We start from the raw sequence: 17,088 nt of genomic DNA on the forward strand, positions 1-17,088 counted from the left end.
TATTTTAGTTGGAGTTAGATGTTAGGAGTAAAAGAGTATCTTTAAAGATGTAGTGCATTTTGATTTTGAGCCACAAATCCCCATCCTGGGGCCAGAACTACTAATCTGGGGGGAGGGGGGTATTAAGTTAATATATTTGGTAGGCTGGCCTTGTGCTAATCATAATTATGCACCAAGTTTTTGTGCCAGATGACTGGGAGGAAAAAAGATTCTAAAAAATGTACTATTTTTAGAGCCTTCAGCCCTACCTCTAAGACCCAAAATGGGTCACTCAGATGACCAAAATAAGGGGGCCAAAAACTGCTTTTGTTATACATTGTCCTTTAGTTACTAAGTACAGTACCATACTTCATAACTGAAAAGAAGTTAAAAATGTTCAAATGTGAATGCTCTATGATGGACAAACACAGACTGCAATAGATCAACTGAGAAATTCAACTGACTAAATGAAAGACCACGATTATTAAAAATAAATCAAATTGCTAGCACATAATAGAAGTTCTCCTCTAAGTCATGCATACTTCATGCAGGAAATTTGATTCCTCTAATGCAAAACATTAATGACACAATCTTCATTTCACTTTTAATACACCGGACTTGTATAAGAATTAGCATAAGTTTTTTCTCTATGAAAATTTCATTTGAACAAAGTATCACAATGTTACAAGCAGTCCTTTCTAATTTAATGTAAATTCATTTTGGTTACCAGAAAAACGTTTACTCAGTAGATGTATTAGAATTTAACAATTACTGAATAATAATACATTTTGTAATAGTGGTAATGCTGATTTAAATAAATAGAAGGAAATAAACAAAGTATGTGTACACTGGTTAAATGAAAATACCAGACACTTGAAGTTTGAATGTAAGTGGTTTGAATGTATTGAAATTATAGAGAACTTATCTGTCATTAGATATTACATGAAAACAGGTAATGACTATGCCTTTTCAATCAGAAAAACAGCTATGATTTATCTCCATACTTATTACATATGTAACATTTATAATCTACAAGTACAAAATGCATCACAGATTGTAATCAACAGGGAAAAATGAATCTGCTTTAAGAAACAATACAAAATCAGCAGATTTATATTTTTAACCCTCCATATTGAAATGTATGAATTTGAATATTTGTAACAATCTGTTTGAAAATATATATATATTATATATAAATATATAATTTATATATCACTTATAAAAAATGATTCAGATTAATACCAGTGCTACAGTAGTGCTGCCTCTGGGGTCAAATAAGATTCTGAGGAGGAAAACGTCAGCCCCTTACAGCAGCAAGGTACAAGTAGTTATGTAATATGAATATATGCACATGTGTATCATCAATCGTTACTCTGAATTTTGAGTGGTTTAACACATGTTTAAGACATAAATCATGAATATAGTACAACAGTGCAAAAGTTATACAAGTACGTACATTATCTGATAAAGTTTATTATCTTCATTATACTATACAAAACCTCTCATGGATTTTTATTTACATCCTGCACAATGCACTAGGCTTTGATTATGTTTTTGTATTTTAGTTGAGTTTAGTCTGAGCCCAAACTCCAGCAGCTGCCACATGAAAAATATTAGGCACTATCAATTATTGTGACAGATTGCGTCTGGGCAATAAAATATGGGGAGGGGGTGTTAATGTAATTTCACTATATCTGATCCATACCCCCTCCAGAATCTGAACCTCTTATAAATTTCATAACTTTACAAGAGACATAATTACATACTCAATATAATTACATATCTAGTTTGTTTCCTTGATGTTCAGGAATAGAGTTTTTTTGATAAATTTAATCCATTTTCACTCTTTATATCACCACCCGAGACTGACCCCAAATAAAGGTTTTTTTTGCCCTACTCTATGGGCCCCAAAGGGAGAAAGATAAAAAAAAATCCATACTGTTTGTTCCCCTATCCCAACAATTTTGGTAAAAATTGGTGATGCAGTTTCTGTGAAAAAGTAAAATATGTTGCAAGTGTTAACAATAAACATGCATATAGCAATATATCATCCAAGTCACTCAAAATCCTTAATTGTGCCCTGTACTGCCCCCTTCCCCAGCTGAAGGGGGTGAGGTGGGGGTGGGGGCATGACTTGAATAAATTGTAAGAATGCCTCCATATCAAAATGACAACCTATTACATGTACCCTTGTTGTGCTTAAGAAGATTTTTAAAGAATTATCTCATCTAAATCTTTGAACCTCTGTTATGGCTTTATCCTGGCCCTGGAGGTCATGATGTGAAAAACTTGAATCTACACTATATATGGATACTTATATATTAATTTGACAAATTGAACTTTTCCTCTTAAGAGGATGTTCCTACATACTCCTATAAAAGTTTGAACCCTACATTTTGCCATGGTCCCAGGAAGATGTTTTTAAAATGGTTCTATACTTTGAGCACAGCTATTGTGACTCCATCCTGGCCCCAGGGCTCAGGAATTGAACAAACTTGAATCTACTTTACATAAGAAAGCTTTCATACAAATCTTGGCTTTTCTTTAAGTTTGCTATGATGACAACAATGACAACAGGCAACAATTGATCAAAAAAATCTCACACAAACCTTCAACTAAAAACTAAGGATGTTTTTACATGTTTTTACATTTAAATGTCAATTAGCAGCATTGCTCTTCTTCACAAGAACATTTTTATATAATTTCCTACTTCCTTTTTGCAAAACTTTGAACTCCCTTAAATGTGGCCTCATGCGGACTCCATTTGAACAAATTTTAATCTACACTATCTCCACTTATATCAGTTACATATTTTTTGATACTGTGGTTTTTGAAAGAAAATTATGCTAATTTTACTATTTCTTGATTGTCTACCCTCAGAAAGGGATGCGGTCCATTTTGTGGTAAGTTAGAATGAAACTCAGATGGAGAAGGAAACTTTGAAAAGTTCACTTTTATAAGTCTTCCATCAATAGCAATACAGAAAATCTTTGAGGAAAACAAAGCCTAAGAACTGGTGGACAGATGGACATGGTGATTCCAACATACTCCTCCCAGCTTTGTTTCAAGGGGTATAATGGTTTCACCCTTCCTTGTTGCATACATATCATATTTAAAAGACTTTTAAAATTTAAATTTAAATTTTAAAATTCTCAACTTACAGGCATCTGTGGTGGGTAATGTCCAGTCATATTCATCTGCATATTGAGTTGCTGTTGCTGATCTTGCATGGCCACCATACTTGCAGTTGCTGTGGCGGTTGCCGTTGCTGTTGCTGCTGCTGCCACCAGAGCTGCAGAGAGAGCTGGGTTGCCCTGTGGCATTCCTGGACCCCCTGGATAATCACCGTGTCCTGATATTGGAGTGTTGGAGCCTGGTGTGTTGGGAGTAGGGGGATACCTGGAAAAATATCAAAGTATCAGAATCAATATAAATACCTTCATTAAAAAGCAAAACAACAACAAATTCAGCAGAGCCATGAACATGATAATTTACATGCATGTTAAGTATCCACAACTGCTCTATTTCAATCCTTCCTCAAACACTATGATTGTGCAACACTCAGTTCATAATACAGGTATGTATATGTAGTTCTCATTAAAGTGGTATTGGCATGACTAAGAGACTTTGCACTGTTATTTTAATTATCAATGGAGATCATTATTTCTAATTTGTTTCTCCATTACAATATCACGACTTCTACAAATACTGTGAAACTCATCAATACGGGTACCCCTTAAAACAGGTCCCCCTTCAAAATCAGGGAATTTTTACAGCCCCTTCAAAAATACACACATAAACACTATATGCCAGTTTGGTCCTGCCTTTGACAGCTGGAGTCAGAACTTCTACTCTGGGGATCATGAGATTTACAATGTCCCCTTGTCCCTTCATACTAAATTTGAAACAAAATTGGAAGGGTAGCTATCAAGAAGAAGCTAAGCCTAAAATGTTAAATTGTTAATGCACAAGGGATGACACACATAGACCATTAGTGATAGGTCACCTAAAAACTTTTAAGCTATGAAAATTAAGAAATGTAATTATCTTTATATAAGCTCTTTATCGCTTCATACTTCTAATACTTATGAATGTCACATAAAAATCAAATATTTATATATAATCAGTCAATTGTGTTCACCCGTGGTAAGCCTCTACTTTCAATGGGTATCTCTGTTAACACCCTTTTCTAACCTCAGATCACTAGACCTTGAAAAACCTGCCAGGCCATGCGGCAAAGTGGACACAACTGTCCCGAGAACGCACTTATATTTCTTCCTATTCTCGAGTCTCAGAGTCATGAAACAGTTTCTCAGACTTGATCACACCTGAATACACTGTATTATGGTTCGGCTTGTCTGGGGTAATTTAAGCAACATCCGGGTGCCGAATTTCTCATTGCAAAGAAATATAGTCACCATCTACAGATCTATGTTCACATACATGTACCTGTAAAGTTTTAACCTATATTCTATCAGGTTTTTGTAAGGTGTACACATTTAAAAGTATATTCTTGGATAAGTACTGCACAACCACACAAGTACATTGTACAATGTAGTAAATATGGCATATTCCTACTGCAGATGTGTTGTACTTTTTGCGTGTATAAACTATGTGTGTATTTATACAGAGTAAGTGTATATTGTCTTCCAACAACATTATGCATTTCATAAGGAATGATTTATTGTCAGGTCCAAAACCAATTTACTCATAACTCAGTTGAACTATACAGTATTTGAATTATTTTAAACTCTGCACCAGACCTGGGTGCTCAAGGGGTGTGTATGGACATTCATCAAATTCTGGACCAGAAACCTGTGTTGGATCAACCTCTGCCAGCAAGAACTGAGTGGGCCCAAACAGGAACACAACTATCAATTTTGTTTAAGGAAAATGTGACCTTGGATATTTGTGGAAAAGCCATTCTGTGACATTGAAGTTTTGAGATTCATTTAAACAATGAACAAAAATTGTTATTGCATTGAAAATGATGAAATCTGAACTCCAAACTTCCATGTTCAATTAGCTATAATAAGCATGCCCAGTATTGTAACCACTGCAATACAATAATAAAGCAACTTGTATCAAAAAGTTCTCATATAAATGTCAATTCTGAGAATATAATCTTTATAGAATGAAAGTAATTCTCAAATGAGGCTAATGACCATTGCTGTAGAAGGATGTACATTGTTAAGCTAAAACACCTTGAAAAGATCATTAATGATTTGAATGTTATTTACAACACTGTAACTATTTCAAAAGGTTGCACATCCTGCAGATCTGCAAAACAACTATGTGTATAGTGTTTCAAGCCACATATTTGCAAACCGCAAGGACATCGGTGTGCAAGGGCATCATACAAAGAACTCGCATGTCCTATCTCTTACTATTCAAAAGTGCTAGGATAAATTCAAAAGTGCTAGGATGTGACATATGGACACACTGCTATGCTACACAGTGACACAAATAAAAAAAAAATGCAACCCAATCATACTTCTAATATGATAGAAGTTTTTGGTTTTATTTAAATTACTATATTAACCATGAACTCCTCATACAAACACATTAATAATTGATTAGATTTTTGTTGTTTTGTTAATTGCATTGAAAATAATGAGAATTGAATCCAAACCTTCACGTTCAAGTATGTGGTAGCCACTACCAGGCTTAAACTTCATGGTAACTTGGATCATGAAGCCCATAATTAAACCAGAGGATAATGTTCCGAGAACATAAATACCAAGATTTATGATAGGAACAAGGAATTTCTGAGTGAGAGTTGTCAATTATTGCTAAGAACTGCACATCATTAAGCTAAAACACCATAAAAAAGAAATCAATGATACATGTAATGTGAGGGTAAGAAAATGAATTAAGCCAAAAAAAAAAATATCTTAAAAACTAAAGAAAAAATTAAAATCAACAAAATTAAGTTTTAAAGTTTATATCAAAAGTAATGTTCAGTCTAAATTGGATGCTGTAAATTTTCAGTGACCAAAAGTAATGATCATTTTGTAACTTCTGTATCTTGATACAATGCATTCAGTTTTTTAATGTCTCATACACTTTGGGGTTAAGATTTCTATATACTTTTTTTAACCTTACAACACAGTACATCCAGGACCCTAAAAGGCCAGAGACATTGAAATGCACAATTTTTCTCCCCCTACACCAAAAGATGTTACAGCAATGGCCATGCTGAATTTCTGAGATGTCAAAAATATTCCAGAGTTAATGACAGACAACATATGACAATGGATGGGTATAGACAGCTATAGGTCACCTGAGTCAGGCGACCTAATAACACAATTTCATGATATGAGACATCATAAGCCCAACCTTAGTACAAGAACACCATATAAAAGGGTCACGAATGGCACAATATCAGTAGAGCCGCTTCTCTCCTTATATCAATGCCCAGGAGTGACGAACAGCATTATTTTAAGAAATAATGCATTTTTATTTTAATTGAGTCATAAACCCTGACACAGGTCCAGAATTCAGGACCAAGGGGCTATGACTTTCATTATTTTGGTAGAGGCCTCCTTGTTCTAATCATGATCCATGCAAATATTTTGTCTGCTTAATGTCTTGGAATAAAGAAGATTTTTAAAGATGCATCAGCCCCCTGAAGGAGGGGTAGTGACCACAATTTTCCCAATTCTTCTTTCCTTTACACCAATAATGCTACATGAAAATTTGGGTAATAATTTGTCACATTGTAATTAAGAAGTTGACTATGTTTAAAGTGAAAATGCCACCGATTCAGGGATTGGAAATCTCTTTTTTTATATTCTCAAGTCTGGGATTTGAGGGGCAAGTTTTTGCAAACTTCCACTGAGAAATGTCCAATTCTATGTTGAATTTGAAGACAAAATTTAACAGCCTATGACATTCACAGATTGCACCTTTGTGGTTCTTTCTAGATTTTTCTTATATAATCCTAGTATACAAGATTATTCAATTAGCAATATTAGCTGATGTCTTTGAAGTCAGTCTTTTGTTAATACAGTCTACTCCAGATAACTGGAATTCATGGGGCCACCTGATACTGAAGTTCAAAATAAAGTTGACTTCTTTCATCCATTTTTGGAGGAATTTTTTTTAAAATTTCATTCCTGATCTAGTAAACCTACATAAGCCCGGACCAAATTAGTCACAGATTTATCATTTTAAAAATATATCATTGTATTAATTAATATAAAAAGTTAAAATTGCATGTATATGCAAATATTCGGAGCCAATTAAGGTAATCAATGATCAGTACTGGAATTCAAATGCTGCAGTGCTTTCACAATCGTGAGTCACGTACCTGAGAATTACTTTTAATCAATCAAATAAGACAATTTGTAAGAGGTGCAATAAATCACTATATTCAGATTTGATATACACCCATATAGTAGTTTTACTAAATATTACATGTATATCATCTTTTTAGAGAGTCTAATTCTGGACAATATATCAAATAATTGCAAAATTTCACAAAATTCTTACATGGACTATTATTACAAAATCATTCAAAGCAGTCTTAGAACATTAGATCCTATAAAATGTAATTCATTCTACTGTAGCCCTAGCCCTCTGTATTATGGTTCGAACAAATCCAAATCTACTCCACATGAGGATGCTTGCATACACTTAAATTTGATGAATTATACCCTTGTGGTTCTGGTTCGTAAGTTAAAAATGAAAATCTTAAGAAGAAATGTCCAGCATGTTCCAATATGAAACTTTAAACCCTTATTGTGATCCTCACCCTAACATATGGACCACAGTGTATGTAAAAACTTTCAGGTAAATTTTGGTTGATCAGGATCAATGGTTTTTATCAAGATTTCTTAACATCCCACCATGTTTTCATTGTTTTTTTATTTATCTTCCTTTGAAAGGAACATGCATGTACTTCCATTAGAACCAACCTGAATCTCTTTGACTATACTTTGTGTCAATCTGATTGAATTTGCAAAATTTGGTTGAAATTGAACCAAAGGTTCTTGAGGAAAAAGTGAAATGCTTACAGAAAGATAGGATATCGGACATCAGCCCAGGCTGATAATAAATAAACATTATTAGCTAAATGAAACTTGTAAACACATAAGCATAAGACAAGAGCATGCAGTGAAAAGCCTAGCATCCCCTCACAACTGATAATACAACATCAAACCCTATCAGTGTTAAACACACATTTATTAAGTCACTCACTCACACCATCCCACCCACCCAGACACACCCACATCATCACATTAATAGGCAAAAAAGTGCTTCATTTACAGTCTCTAACCGACCCTAATTCATACACCACCCCCTACCCCCGACCATATAATTTTTTCTCTGTTGACTTCTGACCAATTCCTGAATGCAATCCAGGAAAATAAACAGTGCAATCAACAGATTTTCACTTTACCTAATGTTCAACAATCAAAATGGAATCTACCAAGAGCATGTCTGTTAGGAATACAATGAATAATAAAACCGTATAGGCAAATGATGCGATAAAAAGGTAACTTAATGACCAATTTTACGTGTTCACAAAACAGCTCCCCATCTCCCAAATGACTTGCATGATTTTCAAGTGATATCATTCTAAAGGTATTCTAGCAATGCATCTATAATTCATGTTTCAAAGTATTTCTTCGAAATAAAACAAAATATTGCTATTCAAGCATCAGCCAAAAAGACTTCAGCACGAGTGTTTGTGTTTTCACTTTTCCAATATCTACTCATGATAAGTAGACATTTGTCATACATGCCTACATTTAAAATTTCAGGTCATCTTTTTGCTTAGTGAGAAAGTTATAAATATTTATTATAGTATCAACCGATCAGAATGTACTGTATTTGCCTGTTTGCAAGAATTTTTGACCATGCCTAACAGTTGGGACACTAATTAAAAACTACATAAGTTTCAGAGCAGTTTATTGAAAAATATAAAAAAAAAAAAGTTGGACTGACTCCAGAAATAGCTCATTGAAAACACAATGCATGTGCATGCACATGCATGAATTTTCAGGGGGAAAAGATATCAGTTCCACATATCTACAAACAGAATAGAATGACCCTAAATAGGTTTGATTGCAAATCCCTTGTGTAAAATTTCTAAGCAGACTTGCTGACAAAAAAAATAGCAAAAGAAATTTAGAGTTGAGAATCAAGTTAGAAAATTTTCATAATTGATTACCGAAAATAATTAAAAGACATAATCAAATAAATTAATATCTATTCTAATTTAAATTCATTTCAAACGAGATCAAATGGCCTGCATTACAGTCACCATCGTCAAAAGCCCGGACTCGGTAACCATGGACTCGGTAACCGTGGCTATAGCGACAATACACAGTCACACGAGTATCAAGCACTGTAGATTGCAAATCAGAAGTGTTGTGTGTAGATGGAGCAAGTGTGCATCTTTAAAACTCGATATTGTTAGCATCAAGAAGGACAAACTGGTCTGTGATGATATCAAAGCAACATTTGTGCCAAGTATATATATTCTACAATCTCGAATGCTATAAGCTTTGGCACAAACAAATATTTCTTCTTTTTGTTTTTTAGTTTAAACCATAATTATTCTTTTTGTAAATATCCACGGAAAGTACATCATTAAATAATATTCATCACAATTTGGAAACATGTAATAAACCTTTTCTTTAAACTCTCTTCAGGAAAACATTTAAAACTTGCTGACCAACACGACCAGTGGACTGTCCAAATTTACTGACCCACAGTGAAATTTACTGCCCCCCCACCCCCATTTTCATAGTACATGTTTATCACATATATCATAGGAAGTATTGCATAATTGTAAAATTAATTTTCTGAGACTTAATCAGATAGTATTATTCATCTTCTATGATAATATATATTCTCTTTCTATTTGCTGCTTTAGTTGGCATCACATCCACTCTGTACATTAAATACCACAAGTGTAATTATTTTCACTATATATTACAGGGGAAAAACTCATTAAAAATCAATTTGTTGAATTGATGCAAAAAAAAAACTCATCAGAAATATTCTATGTTACCTACCTCTTCTGCCAACACCGGAAAAACAATACCATGGTATTTTCTCATATTTAATACCCGCAAACAAAACTACAAATTCACGTGTTTTTGCATACATGTAAACAGCCAACTTGCACCTTAGGTAGTCTCACTTACCTACATAAAATCCTTCCTTAACTGATTGATTATTTTTACAAATTGCACAAAATGTCCAAATCAAGGGTATATAACAACAAATTTAATTTTAATTGGACAATGCAATAATCAGTGCGATATAAAATGCGGCCAGTTTATATGTTTCAACAAGTTGTTTGTCGAATATTCACGCTATTTATGTACAAGTTACCTTGAAATTACAAGGATAGTTTATCAATCTTTGTTTAAAATTTAAAAACTAAACAGACCACGATGTCCTCACATCTATTTTTTGAAATGTTTATCTATGTATATATTTTGATTCTGATGGTAAATTTATGCAAATAAGATTTAAAATATCTACATACAATACTTTATTTAATGTGACTTGCAAAAAGTCTTCAAGCCGATCACACTTCTTGATCTCTGATTTTCACTGACCCAACCTTACTGACCTTGGGTCAGCTCACTGGGAAGCATGACTACTTACCCTATTCCCTTGATTCAAAGGACAAAGTTTGAGAAAAGTAGGCAAAGTCCAAGATCACTTGGTCAAAAAGTCTTAGGTATTACCAATTGAAAGGTCTAATATTAGTCATCTCAGGAATCTAAATGTATGAGCCACAAAGCCCTGCCCTAGAGTTTGACCACTGTGAATTTCATAATTTTGGTGGAGACCTAAATGGAAATTGACCATGCAGTTTCTGAGAAGAGGTTTAAAAAGGTTCAAAAGTTATGTCACACAATGACAGACAGCCATAAATATTAATAGGTCATCTGAGTGACTCAAGTGATTTAAAAATCAATAAAGCATATCAACAGTATGTGATTGTAATGTTGCCTGCTTCACAGCTGGCTTTAACATTATTACATATCTCTAAAATGTCTTTACTCTTCATCATCTCATGGCACAAAAGTTCTACTGCATTACAAATCATTGATATTTTGTAGATCAATACACTGCTTCATCTTCCCTAGCCAAAGGTGATGATCCAAGGTGTTTCTCTCAATCACAGTGTTTCTCTTCAGAGACAACTGTGCATTGTCGTGTACTATGCTTCTAAGCTACCTGAGAAATACAACATTCACTCACCGAGCCTTCCAGGCTTGGTTGATATTGTACTTTGAGGGTAACAAAACATTGTATTGACCAATAATTCTTATTATATAATTGCATAATTAAAAGCATCAGAGCCTACGGCACCATAACTAGTTGACCAGTTAGAGTGCAAGACCTAGTTGAAAGTGATTTGAGACACTTTTCATTAAATGGCTAAAGAATATTTGCATCAATTTCGGAAATTCACAATACATTTTTTTATCTGATGTCAGAAAAATTAAAATGTTATATTCGCCTTGAAGGCAAGTGTAGGTGAAATATGACATTGTATTTTTTCTAGTTTGTTGGATTGCAGCCAATCGAAGAGTTCAGAATTGCTCAAAATTGGAAAATTATTTCACCCAGTTTTAAATTGATCTTAAGTTATTATTTGCTACTTCACCCCATTTTACATTTGCTCATATCTGATAAAATCGAAATGGCCAAAATTAACTCTGTTATTCAAAACTTATCCTTGACAATCTCTTAAAAATTCATGAAAATTGATTCCATAGCTTCCGAGATATTGGTTCATTCAATGGGAAAAAAGTTGGGGGAAATCCAAACTTTGTTAAGAAAACATAATAAAGCAGATGATGAGAAAATGTAGTTCTATATATGCATACATTTGATTAACAAGAAATGTTTGTAAAACATATATGCCCCCACTGGTGCAAAATTGAAAAGGGTTATACATATGCATCATTTAATTGATAGTGAGTGCCAAAACAATTCAAGACATTAAGCAGACAATATCCTCCTATGTCCAGAGTGGACGGCTTTTGACCATGTGGCCTAAAAATCGATAGGGTCATATAATCCTTAGGATGTATCAGTGTACCAAGTTTGGTGTTAATCAAGCAAATGATTCTTAAAATATAGGAGACAATATATTACTATGTCCAGTTTGACCCTTGACCTTTGACCATATGGACCCAAAAGTTCTAGGAGTCATCTACTCCTTATGATGTACTAGTGTACAAAGTTTGATGTCTGTCAAGGAAAGTTGTTTCGAATACCACCAAATTGTCATAAAATATTTATATCTTTGCAGGTTGTAAGGTCTGCCAAATATACTAGTATGAATAAGAATCTTATCTTTTTATAATAAAAAAAATATTATATTCCTGGAAAATCTGATTCGTTTGTAAAAGTTTGTATTTTAATTTCATAACATATTTCCAGCTATCATCGTAGATGAGTTTTTTGATTTTTGTCAAGCGTGATATCTCTGTAGCCTTTTAAATGGTCTACTAGACCCGTCATGGGGAAGGAGGCTCATGAAGATAATGATTGTGACAAAAAATATCAAGCCTATGAAAAAGAAACGAGCTCGGAACAATCATTTCAACAACAGTGGACATGTATGATGTAATTGTTAAAAAAGTCATTGAACAATTTATTTTATTGTGTTTTTTTGTTTTGGGTCTTGCAAGAAAGTTGGGTCCTAGCTGCAGGGTTGTGGATAACCACTCACCCACTCATCAATGTGAGTAATGTTTGCTGTGGGTAATTAGAAATTGAAAACCTGGTCACTCACATGGCACACAATATTTTTTCGGAATATCATCATGTTTTCTGTGCTTCTTATAATCTTATATATAGTATTGATAAATAGTGCTATACTGATCAAGATTTGAGTCATTTACATTGTGTCAAACATGTATGTGATCTAGGTCAGCGAGCCTCAGAGCAGCAATGTGGAGTTTTTTTCCGCAGGGGTCTCAAAGTCCCAAGCCCATAGGATAAGTACTTCGTTCAGTGATAATCAAAACATTGAAGATCAATGTTGTTCGGACAGAAATGGTGTTACAAATGGCATGATCTCCTACTACGTACACATGATGCATGAATCTGTTTGTATGCTTGAAGTCAAAAGCTGTGGCTCTGTCAATTGCAATTTCAAAATGAGGCCTCAGTGACCTAGTTTTGGGTTATGACACCCCCCCCCCCACCCCCCCCCCACACACACACACAAATGATACAACAACTGACCAAGTCTGATGGTCCTAAGCCTCAAAATGTTCTAGATGTGACCCGGCCATGATTTGAATATGTAAAGCCATAAAACTCCAGAAGGAGGCCACAATGACCTACATTTGATTTGTGACACACCTTCTCCCAAAGATGCATCAGCTGACCATATTTGAAGTCCTAGATCTCACACCGTGTAAAAGATATGATTTGGACAATTTTAATGTGTAGAGCCATAAAATTCTAGAAGGTGGTGAACTATTTTTGGTTTGCAACCCCCCCCCCCCTTAGAAGATGTATCAGCTGACCAATTTTGATAGTTCTAGGCCATCTAGTGTAAAAGATATAACCTGGACACGAATACGGATGGGAAAGCCTATACCATAATAGGTCTGCAGTCAAAATATGGGCATATATGGAAATTAAAGATCATCTTATTTTTTTATTCTAATTGATATGTAGCGCGAGCCAAACACAAAATAGATACTTTCCAATGATTTGCCTTTGATATCATCACCAGTTGCTTCAGAAAAAGGAACGAAATTAAGATATTTTAATGTTGCAACTTGCAAAAAATTTGTTTTCAGCAATGCATGGAACCTTTGATCATGAAGCATTTTCAACTGCCTTACATCATAATTCAAACAAAGAATCAGTTTCAGAAAAAACATTAAAAAATCATCATTTTCAGCATGGTAATAAAAGAAAGAGAAGAATGTTTCAATTCTAGGACCAGTAAAAGAAAGAGAAGAATGTTTCAATTCTAGGACCAGTAAAAGAAAGAGAAGAATGTTTCAATTCTAGGACCAGTAAAAGAAAGAGAAGAATGTTTCAGTTCTAGGACCAGTTGTTGCACCTATTCCTGTATGTTTTGGAGGGGAAAAAATACAAAAGCCGACCTACCTATCTTTATATTTTTTCAACATGATGTGATCGTAAACACACATGCTTTTTCTTGCCCAACCATATTGTATCTAACTGTTGCAAAGAAATAATCATCATTTAGTCCACTAACAGTGAAGGGGACAACAGACAAAGCTAGACCAAATGGAAGTGGTCGTTGACAAGTCAACCACAAAGCCACTGTAATCTTAAACAAACCAATATTATCAACAATCACAAGTCCCTGGGATCATATATACACAAACTCAGACTTAAGTCAACATTTCAGTCACCTGTAAGATGTTCATTACTTTTCAACTGAAACTATTAGTTTGCAGACACTAGAAATTTGATGTAACGATATTGAATAACAATTTGATTTTGGAGTGATTGACTTCTCCATGAGTAATTTCATCACAATATTCAGTTTTGACTTAAGGGGATACTCTACATCGTCATAATGGCTGATTTTCTTTGAAAACAGGAATGAAAATTTAAATATCAGCAATATTTGTATATTCATTTCAAACATTGCCTAGCTAGCGCAGTAGCTCAGGAGGTTAGCACATTGACAGAAGATCACGGGTTTGAGTCCAGCAGGAGTTTTGAATTTTTTTCAGATTTCTTTCCACTAAAACTATTTTTTGAGTAAATAAAGTATATTTGAAATTTTCAATTTCAAAATATTGTTGCACATATCCTCCACTTTTCATCCATATCAAATATCTCTGGTGTAGCATTCCTCCTTAAGCCCAAAATGTTTCATGACCCTGGGGCCCGACCTCAAGACAATAAACTGAAAATAGACTTTTAAGAAGTTCCAACTATAACTTTTTAAAAAAATTCATATATGAAAAATTAAAATTTCCAATGTTTGTATTAGATTTTTTTTTATAAACCAGCATATTTTTTTTAACACCTGCATGTGCTAGATAAATCTTTAAGGTATAAGTGATTAAAATTTTGACTTAAGTCCATTTTCATTTGATGGTGCTGAGTATATACATTCGTTTGCAGGGGGAGGGGGTGGTGTTGTTATAACTAATAACTGCGGCGGGCTGTCGGCAAAATATTATAATTTTGTTTTTGTCATCAGATATGTAAATATAGTGGATACTAATTATATACATTCGTTTGTAGGGGGAGGGGGTGGTACGTGTTGTCTTAAATGGTATAACTTCTACTGTAGATAATACAAATATGAACTAATTCTGTCCTAAAGCTGAAAAACAAATCAGTCTAGATTATAAAAATTGTCGTGATATATATATCAAACTCATTTCGTTGTCATTTACAGCACACAAGCTAGCTAGCCCATTCATATTTCATATCATGATTATTCTATCCTTCCTTGCACATTAATTAATTATCTAAATGTATATAGATCTAGTTATCAGTGTATTCTCTCCCAGCACAGCTAGGGTCATACAGCCATGAGAAAACCTACCCTGGTCTGCTGTAGCCTCCCGAGTCCCTCCTATTCGTGATGGGTCCCATGTTGTATGGAGGTTTTGGCATCTGATTTCCTGTGAATCCTTGTGGCTGCTGGGTATAGTTGGTTGAGGACATGGTGGTGTTTGTGTATCCTGATCCAGGTGTACTATGATTGAAAGGGCCACTCTGTGTAGACTGGGTCATCCCCCACACCGTGGTCACTACAGACAGGGAGGGTGGACCTTGATTTCCTGCCATCCAACCTCCACTGGGATCACTGCGCAAAGATTGACAAGACCAAAGGGTCACAAAATGGAAAAAAAATAAATAAGTGTGCTTGTTCCACCGAGTACACATACAGAAACGCAACAGTAATCAATATCTTCTTATGGTGTCATTTTAAAAACCTCAGCAATGTCATTTGAATTATTACACCAGAAAACCAATGACGATTTAACGCTTTACTTTTCCCTTTCTAAATGATCAAAACACGGCTGTTTAACAAGCCCTCGAGGAATCCTGATTCTTGACCTACTAAGCTTTCTCGCTCTATTCATCATAATTTACCTGCCTTTTGTGATACTTAGATCAAAAATCCAATAACAATTACAATGATAAAACACACCTCTCCGTCTGAACAGCTATCTGAAGCTCTGCTGCCACTTGGGACTGCCATTCCCCACCAGAAGTCATTATTTAATGATTCCAACCACCCCCAGAAATCGTGAATCTCCTTTGTCAAACGTTGTAATAAAAGCTAACACACTTCACAAACAGCAAATATATAATCCTCTCCGAGAATCACTGTCTTAACATTCAGACACCATTGTTTCTCCTTGCGAGTGTCCAATTTATTGGTGTGTAAAGTTAACCATTGTGTCACACAAGTGTAAACACTACAGATTACTCAGCTCCGTGTATATGTCCTAACTATAACACTACACACTCAGTCTAGCAGGGCCTTTATCAGCCATCCCAGTTCATCCTAAGCTGGTCACATGATCAACCTAGCTCAATCTGCCTTGTTTTTACAGAAACATGAGGCTCCTGAAGGGAAAATCAATGTCTAGAATAACAAACCACAATGCACAGCACGGCTGTACTACATACACTGAAAAACACAGCCAGGTAATATTTTAAATGGCAAATCAAGTTTGTTTACAAAGGTATTCTGCCTAACACCACACTTTCAGAGCAACACCTGCAGGGCAAGTACATAAAACGTTGTCCAGTTTTTAAATGATAATATTTCAGTATAAGTCAAATTTTAAGACTTATCCCTTAATGACCCAGTAAACCTGGTATAAAACTTGCTGGTAGGTATTAACACTATCATAAGGTTCCAAGATAAAGTATTTAGGAGGCACTGACTGAAAGAGACTAAATATTCACAGGTGATTTCCCTCTGCATGAAGTTAAATGATAGGCTATTTAGTCCAGGTAGGGAGGTCAAATCTATTTCCTTCCTATTGTGTTGCGCACGTACTGTGTCGTCTGTTGTGTTCCAAGATTTAATGAATCTATTTGTGAACAATCACAATACACAATTTACACAGTTAGAAAAACAAAGATATAACTATA

At 34.6% G+C, this 17,088-nt stretch overlaps 1 protein-coding gene across 2 annotated transcripts in view; it reads right to left on the reverse strand.

Annotated features, from left to right (window-relative positions):
- Positions 1–17,088, reverse strand: part of LOC125669267 (zinc finger MIZ domain-containing protein 1-like) — a 52,964-nt gene that overhangs the window by 18,802 nt on the left and 17,074 nt on the right. The window contains exons 1-3 of one of the 2 annotated variants that reach the window (XM_048903705.2): positions 16,133–17,018; positions 15,521–15,784; positions 3,141–3,378 (exon numbers count right to left, since the gene is read on the reverse strand). In XM_048903705.2, coding sequence (XP_048759662.1) covers positions 3,141–3,378; positions 15,521–15,784; positions 16,133–16,200 — 570 coding nt within the window. In that variant the 5' untranslated portion in view covers positions 16,201–17,018. Of the gene's footprint in view, positions 1–3,140; positions 3,379–15,520; positions 15,785–16,132; positions 17,019–17,088 lie in introns of those variants that run through there. The other variant, XM_048903706.2, reaches the window with a different exon arrangement.

The sequence above is a fragment of the Ostrea edulis genome, chromosome 4, assembly GCF_947568905.1.
Source record: "Ostrea edulis chromosome 4, xbOstEdul1.1, whole genome shotgun sequence".
NCBI classification, from domain to species: Eukaryota; Metazoa; Mollusca; class Bivalvia; order Ostreida; family Ostreidae; genus Ostrea; species Ostrea edulis.